The sequence below is a fragment of the Antechinus flavipes genome, chromosome 2 (assembly GCF_016432865.1).
Source record: "Antechinus flavipes isolate AdamAnt ecotype Samford, QLD, Australia chromosome 2, AdamAnt_v2, whole genome shotgun sequence".
NCBI classification, from domain to species: Eukaryota; Metazoa; Chordata; class Mammalia; order Dasyuromorphia; family Dasyuridae; genus Antechinus; species Antechinus flavipes.
The window spans coordinates 80,703,058-80,720,843 of NC_067399.1; the positions used below are offsets into that span (position 1 = coordinate 80,703,058).

General features: G+C 34.9%; 1 protein-coding gene across 1 annotated transcript in view; it reads right to left on the reverse strand.

The window, feature by feature from the left end:
* Positions 1 to 1,439: 1,439 nt before the first annotated feature.
* Positions 1,440 to 17,786, reverse strand: part of PRKD3 (protein kinase D3) — a 98,402-nt gene continuing 82,055 nt past the window's right edge. Inside the window, exons 15-19 of the mRNA XM_051975114.1 lie at positions 12,778 to 12,939; positions 11,831 to 11,929; positions 10,817 to 11,084; positions 5,497 to 5,582; positions 1,440 to 4,516 (exon numbers count right to left, since the gene is read on the reverse strand). Coding sequence (XP_051831074.1) covers positions 4,343 to 4,516; positions 5,497 to 5,582; positions 10,817 to 11,084; positions 11,831 to 11,929; positions 12,778 to 12,939 — 789 coding nt within the window. The 3' untranslated portion in view covers positions 1,440 to 4,342. The remainder of the gene's footprint in view (positions 4,517 to 5,496; positions 5,583 to 10,816; positions 11,085 to 11,830; positions 11,930 to 12,777; positions 12,940 to 17,786) is intronic.

The following is a 17,786-nucleotide window of genomic DNA, read 5'->3' on the forward strand; positions in this document are numbered from 1 at the left end:
ACCGATATACATGGTATACATAAATCCATCAATATGGGAGGCATTATACATAATTTACATAAGCACATAGCAATATAACACAGGTTAGTAGTAATGTAACAACATGAATCAACCTGAAGATTTACACATGTCCATAAGTCCTAGAAATAGTCCATAAGCAATCCATTGTCTATTAGTTCATGTGCCAGGAATCTAATAATTCTTGTAAGCTCTGAAGTACTGCAAAAGGTCTCATCAACAATTTTTCATCTCGGGGAACCCAATGATTTCTGAAGATTTTAAGAGTCCTTTTGACAGTCTCATTGTCAACCATCTGATTCTTTCTTCATCTGTGGAAATATAAGCAGATTCTCTTCCCCAAGCAGTTAACCTAATTCCCTTCTATTTACCAAATTTGGGATTTCTCTTGCTGCACAAAAAAAATTAAATCGGGCACCAAAATGTTGTGAGCTTTTTCTTCTCAAAACGCAGCCAGGTGATAAAAGTTCAGATCTTTTATTATCTCCAATATAGCCCGGTTAGCTTAGAGGCCTATCTCTCTGCTTGGTTCCAAGAGCTCTCTCCGAATGTCGCCAAATCCAAAGGTCTGGTCCTTCAGCCTCTGCCTCTACTTTCTTCAGCCTCCAGCCAGCTCCAGTCTTCATGTCATTCCGGTGAAATCTCGACTTGTAGCTTCTTCACTCTGAAGAACTTACTTTGACTGGCCCATTGAAGCTCTATTTATGCTCTTTCAAGAGAGGGATTGTGGGTTTTCTCCCATAGTGCTCTCTGGCCCAAAGAGCTTCAAGGGAGGTGTGAACTCATTGAACTCCAATGAAAGGTGTAAACACAAGCCTTGTATTAATTAGTTCTACTTAGTACCTTGTTTCAGGTTCTGCCCAAAACATCTTCTTGTAAGATTAGATCAACTCTAATTAGTTAGCAGTTAGTAAGGATTCCAACATGTGAGGAAGAAAGGATTCAAGTGCATGTAGTTCCCAGTTCCAATTAATTCAGTCAGTGTATATATCTTGTCCCTTTATAATTCTTATATGGTTAGAGAAATTTCTGGTATAAAAAGTTCATTTTCTTATTAAAGTTTTCAGTCCTCTGGTAACTGCAGCAGCTGAGACTCAATTTCAGTTCGGGGACTAGGTAAAAAAAGATCCCAAACTTGGATTTTATGAAATATCCTTAAGTATGCTATGAATCCTCACCCAGCATTTGTTAGACAAGGAAATGGCTTTCAGCATGATTTTAAAATCAGTTTCTCTAATATAAAGTGCCACCTAATTCTAAAGCAGGAGTTTCAATTTGTAGATAACTTTCTCCCAGAATAGTGCTATCATTACTGAGATCTAGGAAAGGAAGTACAACAAAACAAAGAAAAAAATTGTATTTACAAAGGTCTTGAAGAGACAAGCCAGTTCAAGTTTTCTCACTAAAAATGATCAATGCAATAGGGAAATACAGTTTATTTTCAAGGTATTAAGAAGATATTTACAAACAATAGGGTGTAACAAAAATATAAAAAACGGACCGGTCAGTGTCATAGGCTTCATATTTTACAAAAGCAAATATTTCTAGCAAACACTAATATTTCTCATACAAATACAACTTGAAATCAAGATAAAATGGTTATTTATGTGGGTTATACAGCATTTGGAGTAATTTAGCCAACTCCACATTATCTGACAGTGACTTAACAAACTGATTTCTTAAAACATACAAAAAAAAGAGTGCAATTAGTTTCATGGCTTATAATGTTTGAATACAGCATTTTAGCAAAATGATAACATTCCAGTTTTTTTTTTTTACATTATTATGTGGTTCTTTACCACTGATACCAATCTTCATTGCATTTATATGAAACAAATATGATCTGGTGATCCAGAACTGCTTCATTCTACATGTCTGCTATTACAATCTGGCTCATTTATCCTTAATTTTTATTAAAAACAAACAAACAAACAAACAAACAGGCTAATTTTGAAGAAATTTAAGGAAATATAACTACTTAACTTGAGCAAAAGTTTTTTGTATTTTTTTAAATACCCTTTTTTCTTGGTCTCTAAATTAATATGGATAATGTGTAAGAATTATTGAGAGAGGTCACCCAGAGATGTTTCAGAATTGATCAGAAATCTGTCAAGGCCAGGTACAGGGCAGTCCAGCCCAGAGTAAGGATAGAATAGAGCTATGGTTTCTGAGACTTCCAGTTATATAATTTTGTGAATGTACAGAAAACTCTGTCCCCTTAAATGAAGCTGAACATGTCACAAGAGTTTATAGTTCAACTTTCAAAAGAAATCTTCACCATTGCTATTGTGAAACATTAGATAACATAAAGTAAAGAGAGTGTTAGATTTCTTGTAGATTGGTGTGATTTTTTTTCTTAATTACTTGAGCATGCTACAGATAGCAACTTTTTAAAAGACTTGAAGCCACATGAATAAATAGCAAGTGTATATTTCAGTAGAAAAACAGTTGCTCTTATTCTTGTCAGCCTGCTGGAGAAGAGGGGGCCATGCTTGAAATGAGAAGTGAGGGGTGCCCTTTTTTGCCTATAGAGCCTTGCCATTAAGTTAGGGGTGTTAATAGCTATCTGTGGGACCAAAGGGAGAGGCAAGATTTAACAGATGAAACATGTGCCAGCTTTGCACTCAGAGAACAGGGGACAAGCTCTAGCTCATGAATGAAGACAGGTCACTTACCTCTCTGCATCTAGCTTCCTCATCTGTGCAATAAAAAGGGTATATACTAGGGTCTCTGAGGTGTCTTCATCCTCTAACTCTAACAAACTATGATCAAAAATTCACGAGCATAAGCTGCATGGGTTTATTAATTAATTCAATTCAATTACAATTAAGTACTTCAAAACTGCTAGGAAATCTGGCGATGGCTATACAATAGTAGTGACTGGCAGATTATGTTGAGAACCTCCTAATAAGCTATTTCATGTGTATTAGTTAATTACAGTTAAAACGGGGGAAAAAGAGAAAAATACCACAAGTGGTATGCAGCTCTTGGTAGGGGTCGGACTGTATCATGGCACACTTTTAAATTTAATTGCATTATTAATATTTTCTCCAACACTTTCTTAAGTCACAATCAACAAAATAGTAAGTCAGGCCAAGCCCTAATTTGCAGCATTTTTCAGTTTCCAAGATATAAATGCTCACACTGAAAATATAACAATCAAGTCAGAACTGACTCTGCACATTCCTGTTACTCCCAGGGTCAGTTGGGCTACCTGGGATAAGGAAGTATTACAGAGATAAAAAAGATGAGTTTACAAGTAATAGAAGGCATTTGTTGTTTCAGTCACTTAAAAGATGTATTTCATTTAAAAAGTCCATAAGACCTTTAAGACCCTCCACATTATATAGAATGCAAAGGAAAGGAAGATCAGTTTGGTTGTCTACACCTGAAAAAGACTAGAGGGCTACTTAAAACTTTTACCTATTAATAACCTTAGTGAATATTTAACAAACTTGTCCCTCTTAATTTAGTCAAAGCTGTGTGGCAGTAATCTGATAAATAGATCTGTGCTAAATGAAAGTCAGACTCCCAACTAGGATACTAAAATGTTAATAAGAGTGGGAATATTTTAGCAGCTAGAGCCAGGCTATAAGAGTACATTGCTAACCTGACAGTTAGATTAATGCTTTATAATCTAGATTTTGTAACAACCATGGAGATTCCATTTTCTCAAAAATGTGTTATAAATTTTAAAAGCAATATTAATCTAATTTTAAAATTATTTGCCATGTAGTATATATACAGTGTCACAACTCCAGAAAGGTTGGGAATCACTGATTTAAACATTTGATTCACTTTCTAAAGAAAAGTGAATTGTTACCCCTTTTTTTAACACATACAGGGGAAAAGCTTCAATTCCTACAAGGATCATTCAAATAAATGTTGAGAGTCAATAGCAAGTCAATATGCTCATTGTTTCCCAATGATTTCTTGAATGCAAGCCCATAACCAGAGTTTTAAACTAGATCCAAATTTTGCAACTTGTGTGTAACTTGAGCAGGCAAATACAAACAATTTGTTACTTGCTTGATTTTCCATATGTAAAAATCAGAAAGGGAGAATATATTAAATGCTAGAAAACAATAAGTGAAGGTATAGAAAAATACAAAAACTAATTATGACTGCATGTGATACACACTTCTAGAAAGCTACAAGAATTCATTCTGTTTTAATTCTCCTCTCCTATACCTACATCTTACAAACTACGTATCACTGATATTATCATATTTCCTCATATCTCATATAGACAATAGTCTGAGAATAGTACATTTATACATAGATTCATAAATGGAAATCTTCCATATTTAAATGAGCAGTTAATTTAAGGATCTTCTTCCATATCATCAGGATTGGGAGCCATAATGAAGTGCTTTGGGTACACAAGATTGTGCTCATCTGCATGTACTTCCCAGCGTGCATCATCACTTTCATGTGTGATATAACGCTCTCCAATTCGTGTTTCAAATTCTCTAAGGTCAAGCCAAGTTTGATAATCCTGAGAAGAAATACAATGCTTTAACTAAAAATATTAAATTAATTTTCAGTATTATCAAGCATTTGTTTTGTTTTTCTTTGAACTATTATTTTAATTATTCTCAAATCCATAAGTCATACAAAAATTTTCAGAATTTAAGTATCAGTTAACAGTTACTTTATCTGAGCAAATGTTAGCTAGTTTTTCAGGATGTATTTCTAATGAATGAAGGAACCAGGTTTCAGATAGCCTTAAAAAACCATGTGCTTCACATTCTTGAGTGTAATTAAACACTTCTTTCTGATAGAGTTGAATCCTGTAATTTTCCTCTCTAGTTTTTGCAAAAAGAACCTATATATGTTATCATTAACAAATATTTGCTATTAAAAATGAGAGTATCACTATCAAACTTTAGTTCACATTTTTGTAATCATTATACCTCTTTGCATTATGCTTTTTTGAAAATTTTCAAATTTTGCATATACAAACTGACAGGAAATTTTGATATAAGAACTCATTATTAGTCCAAAACATATTTTAAGTAAGATTTCAATTCAATTGAATATGAACTTTTTGAAATATGAACTTTTTACTAGTTATCAAAAGGGGGCATTATTTTCTTCTAATACCATCTTGGGTAGGGTATGCACGGAAAGGGCAGAGTAAATAATACTTAAGGTCAATATGAAGAATTGCACCATTTATCAAGTTACAGAAAATGAAAAGCCTCTAAAAATTTCATTTGAAGAATGTATTGTAAAAAATGAACTAACAGCAATAACAAAAACCCAGCAGTGAAAAAATTTAAGGTTGACAAAAGATTTAGAAATCTCAGCAGAAACAATGAAGTACAATTTAGTTTAATCATAAAAATCAGCTTGAGAAATATGTCCTTGAGCTTCAAGGAGGAGCTAATGATTTTTTTTTTTTTTTGCTATTGAGAAAGAATTCATTATCAGCCAATAGAGACTATCAAATATTTCAAGTGAATATAATTTTACCTGTAACCAGGGATGACTTAGAGATTTATCAACGCTATAACGTTTCCTCATCTTCACCTGAAGCAAGTTGTTTATTAAGTCAATTGCTAAGAAAAAAAGAAAAGTTAATGTTAAAAAAAAAAAAACCTCAAAGTTGACATTTAACTCAAGAGGATAAATATGATCACACAAGTAGCACTATGGTTTGGTGGAGCAGTACACCTCATGACTAGAAGTAAAGGTCAGTATTTGTCTGAAGCCACCTGACCTCCTTCAATCTTCCATTCTCTCTTTCTTTACTCCGGTTTGATGAAGGTAGGGACTTTTTTTCCTTGACAAGGCCAAATTCTCTATTCTATCTTCTCTTATCTCTAACAGATTGCCTTCCACAAGCTTCTCTCTCATTTCATCTCTCTCATTTCCTCCCTCCCTCATCTTAAAGCTCTTCCTATCCACTAATTCCACATGACCAGGTCTCCTTCCCTTAAACTATCATCCTATATCTTTCCTCTCAGCCATATTCCAAGAAAAAAGCTGTTTCCTCCAGCTCCTCTCTTTGATTTCTCAAGCTATTGGAATTTGGCTCCAAACCTCAGTAGGGAACTAAATACGAACTTTCCCAAAGTTCCCACCTGTCTCTTCAATGCCAGATCTAATGCCCTGCTTTCAGATTTCCTCCTTCTTGGTCTCACTACAGTATAAATAATCCTGTGTTCCAGGATATCCTCTCCTCTCTGGGATTTTGTCACCTCTTGATTCTCCTCCCACCAGTCTGTCATTCCTCCGTCTCTTGCTAGCTCATAACCTGAATCTAACTCCTTAACTGTGGGGGCATTCCCAAGACTTTCCTAGACCCTCTTCCCTGGCCATTTCCTCCTTTGGTGACCTCATCAGTATCCATGGGTTCAGATATTATCTGTAGGGAGCTGATTCCTACGTGTAGATCCAGTCTCTCTTGTGACTACCAGTCCTGTTCTACCAACTATCTAGTAGACATTTTGAACTAGAAGTATCTCAAAAGTGTAAATATCTCAAACTCACCAAGTCCAAAAGATAACCTATCACCTTTCCTATTTCTTTGTACTCCCATGCTTCCCGACATCTATGTACATTTCTTGCCTTTCCACTCTCAGTCTATATTATCTACTCAATTCAGTTGCCATATCTCATTTTACATCTCAAATCTATTCTCTTCTCTCCACTTAGATGGCCCCATCCTTAGCTCAGGATCTTATGAGAATTATTTCAAAAGCCTTCAGTTTTTCTTATACCTGGTTTTTTCCCCCTAAAGTGCATGTCTGATCTACTATTAAAGCTATAATAGCAAGTTATGAGCCTTAGGGTCAAAGAGGGCCTCCTCTGTCACTTAGAACCCTTCATAAGCTGGTTCTAGTGTACAACACACATAACCCTTCACATGGTACAATCCAGCCAATCTAGCCTTCTCAACTGCTTTCTCTCTGATTCCCTTGCTCTTGCAGAGGTTGTCCACTCAACCTCTACCAGGTATTCTCTTCTGTACTTCCTCTTAGAGGCCTCTGCTTCCCTCCCATGCACTCATCACCTTCTATAGAAGCTGTTTTCTGATCCCCTGCTGCTAGTGCATTCCCCTTTCAAATTACCTTGTATATGTATATTTTACATATGCTTCTATTTGTTCATGCAATTTTCCCTAACAACATAAACTATGTAAAGGGAGGAATGGTCTCTATTTAGTCTCTATATCTCTCGTTCATCACAGAGATGTTTATAATATGTGTTGGTTGACTTGTCCATTATTTAAAAGAAAAATCTGAAAAAAGAAAAAGGAGGACTATACAAAAATACACAAATCCATAAAAAGTGTGGTGGTGAGAATAAAAGGGTGAGGAAACAGAAGTAATATTGTTGTGGGAATATATTTCAGATAGTTTAGTAAGACAGTACATATGAATGATACTTTCTTAATAAAAACCACATTTGTCGAAAGGCAAAATCTCATAATAGTCCTAAGGGATTTCAGCTCTATGGCCAGCTGTTTTAATGTCTTCTTCTACTAACATCTTTCACTTTTGATTTCAGCAAAGAAAACATCTAAAAAGGTCTGAGAAAATAGAGATATGATCCCAGGGCCAGAGCCTCTAAAGAAGCATACTGCTCAAGAGGGATCAGAAGCTCTCAAAGTCAAATCAGAAAAATACAAACGAAGATTATCTCAGTTAAAAATTGGGGGAAGCAATGAAATAAACCAATTTGGACATTTAGCTTTCTGATGGACTCAGGAGATGCATGAGGAGGTAATCATGAAAGGGGTATCATAAGGGACTTAATAAAGCTTATCTGTTTACATGCTTACATGGGAAGATAATACTCAAAACTCAGTACTTTCTCATTATTATGGCAGTTAGAAGGAGTATATCCAAAGAGAGGGCACAGGTATGGGTTGAACATGAGAGGATAATATCTTTAAAAAATGAAATTAAGGGGTGAGAGAGGAATGTGTTGGGAGAAAGGGAAATGGAGAAGTGGAATGCTGTAAATTATGTGACATAAAAAGAGGCAAGAAAAAGCTTTTACAGTGGAGAGAAAGCAGGAGGAGAGAGTGAGTGAATCTTACTCTCATCAAATTGGCTCAAAGAAGAAATAATACACACACTCAATATGGGAATAGAAATCTACATTACCCAACAAGAAAATGGAAGGGGAATGAGAAATGGGAAGGGAGGAGGGGTCAGAAGAAAGAGAATATTGGGAGAGTGAATAGTCAGAAGCAAAACACTTTCAAAGAGGGACAGGGTAAAAGGAGAGAGAATAGAATAAATGGGGGAAGGGGATACAGTTAACAGTAGTAATTGTAAAAAGGAGTTTTGAAGCCAGTTTTTCTGATAAGGCCTCATTTTTCAAACATAGAGGGAAACTGAATCAAAGTTATAAAAAAATAAAAGACATACCCCAAATAGATAAAATACCAAAAAATATGATCTATGCCTAAAATTCATACATATTCTTTGACCTAACAATATCACTAATAGGCATTACTCCCAAGAAATTTTTTAAAAAGGAAAAGAACCTATATGTACAAAAATATTTATAGCAGCTCTCTCCTCAGGGCAAAAAAAGTGGAAACTGAGGGGATGCCCATCAATTGGGGAATGGCTGTATAAATTTTGGTATGTGATTATGATGGAATATTATTATCCTCTGAGAAATGATAAGCAGGATGCTTTCAGAAAAACTTGAAAAGGCTTCCATGAATTCAAGCAAAGTAAAATGTTCTGGGATGTTCAGCTGTAAATGATTTTGCTATTTTTAGCAGTACAATGATCCATTACTACACTGAGGAATTATGAAAAATCCTGTCCAAACCTAGAGAAGGAACCGATTGTGTCTGAATACAGATTGAAGCATACTCTTTTTATTTATTAATTTTTTTTGCTTTATTTTTCTTGAGATTTTTCTTTTTTTAAGGGTAGGAGAGCTATGTTTTCTTTTACAACATGATTTTTATGGAAATGCTTTATATAACTTCATATGTGGTTTCTTAATGGGGACTTGCAGTGGGGATAAGGGAGAGAATCTGGAACTCAAAAGTTTTAAAAATCAAATGTAAAAAAATGTTTTAAATGTAACTGAGGAGAAATATTAAATAATTTTTTAAAAAAGAAAGTCCTCTGATGAAGAAGGGCTTGATAACCACTGGTGAAAGTAAGTAATGTGACCTGTGATAATATTCATGCTAAATGCCATGATAAAACAAGGCTTGAAGAAAAGAGTACAGGAACAATGAATTAGCCTTTCGAAGTCTCTTCAGAGCAAGAAAGACAAAAAACGCAGGTTAGCCCAAGAGTCGTAGGACTGGCCTTCCCCAAACCTGTTTCAGTTTAGCACCACAGGTACTGCCCCATAAATAAGGGCGTCTGCAGGTACTTCAATCAGAGTGACGCAAGACCCAAAAAGAAGTAAAATATGAAATGGTTCAACAATCATTTTATCAGTGAAAAAGATAGGACAGAAGAGGCATAACCATTTGGTTATGACCCTTTAATGATCCTGGGACTTGTCCATCTGACTTGCAGCTGAAATTTTCTCCATGTGCTCTCTCTCCCCAATTAGAATAGGAACTCCTCAATAGCAGTAACTGCTTTTCTCATTGTACCTATCTTCTGCACTTAGCACAGAACTTTGCACCCAGTGTTTATTTTTTCCCTACAATCTGACCAAAAAACCTAATTCTGGGCAAATGGTAGTTTCCAGGCTTAAGAGATATATCTGTGCAATACTTATATATTCCTAGAACCCTGATTAAGGACCCACCTGATTGACTTAGATGCCCACCAGAACTAGCCTTTCCATCTTCCAATGATCAAATAGAGAGCACTTTATGGAAACTGTCTAATTAGCAAATTCCTCAGTAATTGAATTCTATTCCACTACATCCCCAGAGGCCCTATGTGATGATCCTAGTAACACTTGCAAGTGACAACTGTGTCCCTCAACAAGAACAACCACAAGCTGAACATTAACTCTAGATATTCCTTCTAGAGCCATACTTCTATCTAGATTGCTAGACACACTAATTTTTTTCATCAACTCTCCTCATAATAACTATGAACATTTATATGGGAGTTTTGAAAGATTGTAGAGTATATTACAAATATCAACACAACAAGCCTGGAGGGTCACAGTGTGACAAGAATTGTCTCTGCTGCTCCTGTATGCAGACCACCTTCTATGTTTGATTTCCTCATCGATAAACTGAACATAAGTTCTTTCTCAACAGAGGCCCTTTGTCAGGTCCCTCTGAGACCCTGCCAGCACTATTATCCAGGATTCTATGACAACACTAGTAAGTGGGGTGGTCAGGGAAAGAGAAAGTGAGCAGAAGGCAAGAAGATGGTTTAGAGAAGGGAAAGGTATGTTATGCTGAGGACAGTGAATAGGAATGTTTGTTGAAGAGTAAGGCTTCTCTATGAGAGAAGTGCATAAGGATGAACATAGCTAAAAAGAAAACATATATTGGGAATGTAAAGCTATTCTCTAATCCATGGCAAGGTAGGGGAGGATCCATAAAAAGAACTTTGGCAGCATCACTGCTCTGAGGGTACTGCAGAATGGACTTCAGGGAATAATATGCAAGGTAGAACATAAAAGGTGATGAGGGATAGGCAAAAGAAAGGGACAATAACATGAAAAAAGAACCTACAAGAATTAGTGAGTAAGACTGAATGTTGGTATCAAGTAAAAAGAATAAGAAATACCTCTAAGAATACAAAATGGGGAGTCAGGAGAAACATGTTTTGGAGGAAAGACAATGAGTTCAGACTCAAGATTATATAAAATCAAATTCATTTTAATTCCTTACCTTCACCAGAAATTTCTTTCCATGGATTTGGTGGGTACATAAATGCAGCATTTTGAATTTGGTCATTTATGTCTTCATCTTCGTTGAAAGGAAATGTGCCACTAAGGCTCACATAAACAATAACTCCCACTGACCACATGTCTAAAGAACGATTATAACCTTTGCTCCTGAGAACTTCAGGTGCTAGGTAGGCTGGGGTTCCCACCACAGATCTCCTGAAGGACTTTTCACCTATGATGCGTGCAAAACCAAAGTCACAAAGCTTCACCTGGAAATAAAGAATGCCATTAAGTTACATAGATGTAGTTCAATTTACAAATATATCTATATTGATATATCTTATCTAACTATATCATATTTATATATGTTTATATGTGTACATATGTAAGCTTTCCCAACAGTATAACATTGTAACTATTTAAATATTCCTTATAAACTATAAGAATTTTGAATTTGAAGTAATTCAAATAAAATATAGAGAAGTTCAACATTTCTGGGTCAGTCCATGTCATTAAATAATAATCACTCAATCAATGAACAAACAAATAAATAGATTAAAAAAAAAAAAAGCTTTGCAGGAAAGTTTTAATTTTCTAATTGACTTCTTCTTCCCTTCTAAATTATTGAGCCAGAAGAGAAACTCTACCTGGAGAACTTTCAGTCTTAAAAATCTAAGTTCATTTACTATAAGAAAACTGTACACTAAAAGCTATAACTGTAAGATAACTGGACTTTTTGTCTTTGTTTCCTAGAAGCCCAGCACAGTGACTCCTGTGTAATAATTGCTTAATATTGAATATTAATAAATATTGCTAATACACACAATACTCAAAATACTTTAGTGCTAGAATAGTGGACAATATGGGAAGATTAACACATTTAAAAATAAATAAGGTATCTAATGAGATGGCATTTAGCTTTACTCTCTAACTTCTTATGCAGAGTTCTGTAAGTCAAACACTCCACTTCTAATCAACTATTTTCTGAAATGTCAGGTAGCAGTCCAACACTCACCTGAGGGAATGGCTCTGCTGAGGCTAGCAGCACATTCTCTGGTTTTAAATCACAGTGCACAATATTCTTAAAATGTAAGTTTCTCAAAGCAACAAGGATCTGTGAATGAAATCGAGTGTTATTTTAATTTTTGGGATATTTATCTGTCTAAATAGTGAGAAAAAATTAACAGTCAATATTGAGATGGTATAATATTCTGAGTTTTAATTGGGAGCTCAAACTTTTGGGAGCTTAATCCCAACTTACATTTAGTCTGGTCAGTCATTGTTGGGTTAGATAGAAAAAATGGACCTGAAATTCTAATAGTTTCAATTAAAATTTATTAAGATTTCACTGGAATATTAAATCTATATTATCCTTTGTCAAATTTATTATTGAGACCCAGTTATGTCATCATGCAAAGAAAACTAGCTAGCTAGTCAGGAAATCTGGGTTTGGAACTGCCCTCCATGTAATCCTGGTGATGTCACTTAACTTTTCAGTATGTCACTGTACTCATCTATACAAGTAATGGGAGGATGGATCAATGGTGGGCAATGATCAAATGTCCTGAAAGTTCCCTAAGCAAAAGGCCAATTGTGAACGAATATCAAACTCTCTGAGAAATGCTCCAGTCCAACAAAAATACATGTCATGATCTCATCAAATGCACTGAAGGGGACTCAATGGTTCGAAACTTTCCTAATAAATCCCTTCATGTAAATAAACAGGGGTAACAATACCCATACTACTAACTGCATAGAGTTTTATAAGGAGATCTTAAAGATTATTTTTTTAATTATCATTTTTTAACTGTTCTGAATTTTATAATATCCTCTGAATTAAAAGCAAAACAAAATCCAAACCCAGGGCACACTGTCTACAAATTTCTCCCACTCTCCCATATAGAAGTATCATTTCTCTTTAAGTTAAAATTAATGTCTACTTCAAGAAAAAAGGAAAAATACCTGTGTGACCATAAACTTAGTAATTCGCTCAGGAAGCCGGCTTTTTTCACTTGAAAGAATCATTTCTAGCATATCTCCATGTAGCTTTTCCATTACTACAAAGACTCGTTCTGGAGTTTCAAACATACATTCCAGATTTACAATCCCAGGATGGTGCAAATTCTGAAAAATTACAGAATGTTAACAGAGAAGATACAAGTTGAAAGTCAGAAATACATTTATATCTTCCTATCTATTCTCAAATAATTTTTGCAATGCTTTTTGGCATTTTGGGGGCAAACATGTAAAATTCATAGTTAAAAATTACATAGAAAAAAGTAAAATTAAGAAATGCAATAGAATAAAAGCAAATCAAGTAAAGCAAATGCACAATGTCAAGATGATATATATTCCTCCAAACCATAGTTGTAAGAGTCAATTGCTTGTAAACCATTGGAAAGTATATATGTATGTCACCAAAATAGAATATACAAATGGAACAATAAATGCTACATAGACATTCTCATGGAATAAAGTATATAGTGTCAATCCAGTTCTTTAAAAATCAAGTCAGTGGCTGCAAAGTGCATCAATTGCAACAATGATTTTCTGCTCACATGCTAATAAACATAGAATTCAAGATGGGCCACTGGTGGGGCATGCAATCCAATACGCTGATTTTATAGATGAAGAAACTGAGGCACCAAAGAGCTAGAAAGTGACAATCTTTTTACTTGTTTCTCATTCTCAGAAGGGCGTAATCAATGAACACAAAGCCCCAAACATAATATCTGAAAACTGAAAAAATTCATTTCGTCAGACTGTGTGAAGTAATGAGTTAATATTTATAAAGCACAGTGCCTGATATATAATAGGTACTCTATAATACTAGCTATTATTATTATTAACGAAAAGCACCTATGAGAGTTAAGTGGTAGTAGTGCCTTCTATATAGAGAAGAATCTTACATAGCCATAGTTTTACTACTTCTTCTATAGAGAGAAGAAGTAGTAAAACTATGGCTATGTAAGATTCTAACATATTAGAAGTATAAGTCACTACATAATCAGGTTTTCTGGATACCTCAAGGTTTTAACTCTTTAAGTACTAGGACTTTTATGTAGTTTATATCCTACTGTATCAAACAAACATTTCCTATTTTGTGTTTTCAATTAGCAGTGGGCCAAAAAGATCCTTTGGGCATTTTTCTGACTCACTTATACAAAATATGATCTAAGTACAGCTGTATAAGCCTAATATGGTGCTGCTTCCACAGTTTTAGCCTCAGAATTTGGAGGGGGAGGAAGGAACCATTTTCTGTGCCAAGTCCTGAAATCCCAAGGGGTGAATAGATCTGTCTCTTACTGAACCATCAGCATTTTCCTGTAGTTTTCCTTCAAGTGATGTAAATATGTCCATTTTTATCCTTTAAAGTTAATATCATCTTTTTATATTCCTCTACCTATTACTTTTCATTGGAGGAAGACCCTGGTTAAGATAAGCCTAGCTCCCTATACACAACAGAGGCCAAGGACTAGGCCTATAGTATCACTGATATAGTGAACTCCCTGAAGAAGGCAGCCCTTCTACCAATGCAGGTCTACACCTTCTCTGCAAACTGGTGCCTAAAAGAGTTGTCAAAGTCACTGAGAAGTGAAATGAGCTTCTCAGAGACAGGCCTTAGGCGAAGTCTTCTTGGCTTTGCTCCATCCATCCATCCATGGTGCTTCTCATGGTCAGTATATACAGCAGGTACTTTCTAAATATTTATTGTAATGAGTTGTCCTGCCTTGTCTACACCTTCCCTTCTCCATTATCAGCTGCTACTCATAAAGGAAAGTCTCTGGAGGGAGCTGGGGAAAGTAAGATGCAACTCAAGTGATCTGAAGGTTGTTCCGGTAGCCACAACTTGAAGAAAGCATGTGCCAATCAGAGGCTCAAGTTAAGTAAAGTTTATGATTAAAGATATTGCACAGGGATTTAGCATGACACCTTTCCAACCTTTGGAGGTTGATTGCTTTGTGAATGGATTCTCTGTTGGAATAATGAACATATCTTTTTCCTAGAGGAATTGGCTAACCTCTGATAGGCTTCTGATCTTTGACTTGATATAAACAATCTCTTACCTCTGGTCCTCAAGAACTATCAACAACATTATATTCCAATCTCATATATTCTGTAACTGAATCAGAATAATATATACAATACTGCAGAGATATAAAATATTCCCAACAACACTCTTAAGTATAACCTGAACCAAATTAAAATGTATCGGGAAATACAACAAAATAAACAAAAATACAATAAAATACAAATAAGTTTTCTAATTTATTTAGTTTTCTAAGTCAGTAGGTGGCTTGTAGGGATCCTTATGAATGTTTTAGTAGTCTCCATTTCTATCTGATACTACTGTTCTTTTATATCCCAAATGGTTATGACTTGTGCCTTGTGCAGATGCAGAAACATTCTAGCTAATGGTCTCTGCATCTTACTGCCTTCTTTATTATTTTTGTCTGTTGGGTAGGCACTGTTCCTATTGCTCAAATTGTTTTTCCTGCCTGAAATTCCCTACCCTCCCCTTTTCTCTCTCATCTATCCAGGTACTACCCTTCAAGACCCAGTTCAAAATCTAAACCATCCATTTAGCTTTTCCTGACCACCTTCTACCATCAATTAAAGCAAAGTTGTCAGTTAGAGATGCATATGTTAAAAGTTGTCAGTTTTTCCAAAGCATGATAATGTTATAGGCCAGATTAGTAAGATTGTATTATCCAAAATATTTAAATAATTATCGATTGCAGTGATGACATATCAAAGTCTGCATTTCTTGTCCAATGTCAAAATACATATCACATGACATAATCTGAATGTATAGGTAATAGATCCAAAGCAGGTAGAACTACTTATAACTAAGTTCTTTACGGCAATAGATAGCTACCTTTAAAACAGTAAATACTTTGTTTTCTTTTACAGACTAGTAGTTGATACATTTTTATTGGATTTCAAAGAGTTCTTTAAAGGCATCTTATACTAGATACTCTGCAAATATTTGTGGTAAAAAAAAAATTTGTAACAAAAATCAGTGACATGTATAGCTACTGGCTCTAAGATATGGAGACTTTTAGTGAAAGCACATAAATGATAATACTATACTTCCTGTAGAATTCTCAGAAACATACTACTTATACATAAGGAAGAAGAGGATCTTTGTTCAAACTAATTAAATATAAATTATGAATTGTTAAACTGAATTTGTTAGTCATTAATAATTGGAAACAGGGAAAGTTGGGCAGAAATTTTTCCCCACTGAATTAAAGAATTTCCTGTACTATTTAAGTGAGCTTTATCTTTGTTTCTATTCTGCTAAAACTGAACAGTATGTATTTAAAATACTCATATTATATTTAGCATTAAATGGATGCTTGATGTATCCTAAACTAATTTTTCTTAAGGAAATAAAATAATTACAATTTTATAATGGTTATTATAGCTTTAAACCACGTATGTAATAATGTAATCATCAGTGAATCAACTCAAATATTTTTACTGTAAACAATTATTAAAGTTCCCCTAAACACTGATTACTACTGATACAACTCATTCAAAAGACAAGTCTTTTGGCAGAGCAGCATAGTGATTTATTGCAACAAGGATTCCTTTTTTTTCTTTCTTTCTTTTTTTTTTAAAATAACTTTTTATTGACAGAACCCATGCCAGGGTAATTTTTTACAACATTATCCCTTGCACTCACTTCTGTTCCGATTTTTCTCCTCCCTCTCTCCACCCCCTCCCCCAGATAGCAAGCAGTCCTTTACATGTTAAATATGTCTCAGTATATTCTAGATACAATATATGTGTGCAGAACCAAACAATTCTCTTGTTGCACAGGGAGAATTGGATTCAGAAGGTATAAATAACCCTGGAAGAAAAACAAAAATGCAAACAGTTTACATTCATTTCCCAGTGTTCTTTCTTTGGGTGTAGCTGCTTCTGTCCATCCTTGATCAATTGAAACTGAATTAGCTCTCTTTATCGAAGAGATTCACTTCCATCAGAATACATCCTCAAACAGTATCGTTGTTGAGGTATATAATGATCTCCTGGTTCTGCTCATTTCACTTAGCATCAGTTCATATAAGTCTCGCCAGTCCTCTCTGTATTCATCCTGCTGGTCATTTCTTACAGAACAATAATATTCCATAACATTCATATACCACAATTTACTCAGCCATTCTCCAATTGATGGGCATCCATTCATTTTCCAGTTTCTAGCCACTACAAACAGGGCTGCCACAAACATTTTGGCACATACAGGTCCCTTTCCCTTTTTTAGTATCTCTTTGGGGTATAAGCCCAGTAGAAACACTGCTGGATCAAAGGGTATGCACAGTTTGATAACTTTTTGAGCATAGTTCCAAATTGCTCTCCAGAATGGCTGGATGTGTTCACAATTCCACCAACAGTGCATCAGTGTCCCTGTTTTCCCACATCCCCTCAAACATTCCGCATTATCTTTCCCATCATTTTAGCCAATATGACAGGTGTGTAGTGGTATCTCAGAGTTGTCTTAATTTGCATTTCTCTGATTAATAATGATTTGGAACATATTTTCTTATGTCTATAAATAGCTTTAATTTCTTCATCTGAGAATTGTCTGTTCATATCCTTTGATCATTTATCATTGGAGAATGGCTTGATTTCTTATAAATTTGCGTCAATTCTCTATATATTTTGGAAATGAGGCCTTTATCAGAACCTTTGACTGTAAAAATGTTTTCCCAGTTTATTGTTTCCCTTCTAATCTTGTCTGCATTTGTTTTGTTTGTACAAAAACTTTTCAATTTGATATAATCAACATTTTCTGTTTTGTGGTCAATAGTGGTCTCTAGTTCTTCTTTAGTCATAAATTCCTCCCTCTTCCGCAGGTCTGAGAGGTAAACTATCCTAATGCTCTTCCAATTTATTTATAATCTCATTCTTTATGCCTAGGTCATGAACCCATTTTGACCTTATCTTGGTGTACAATGTTA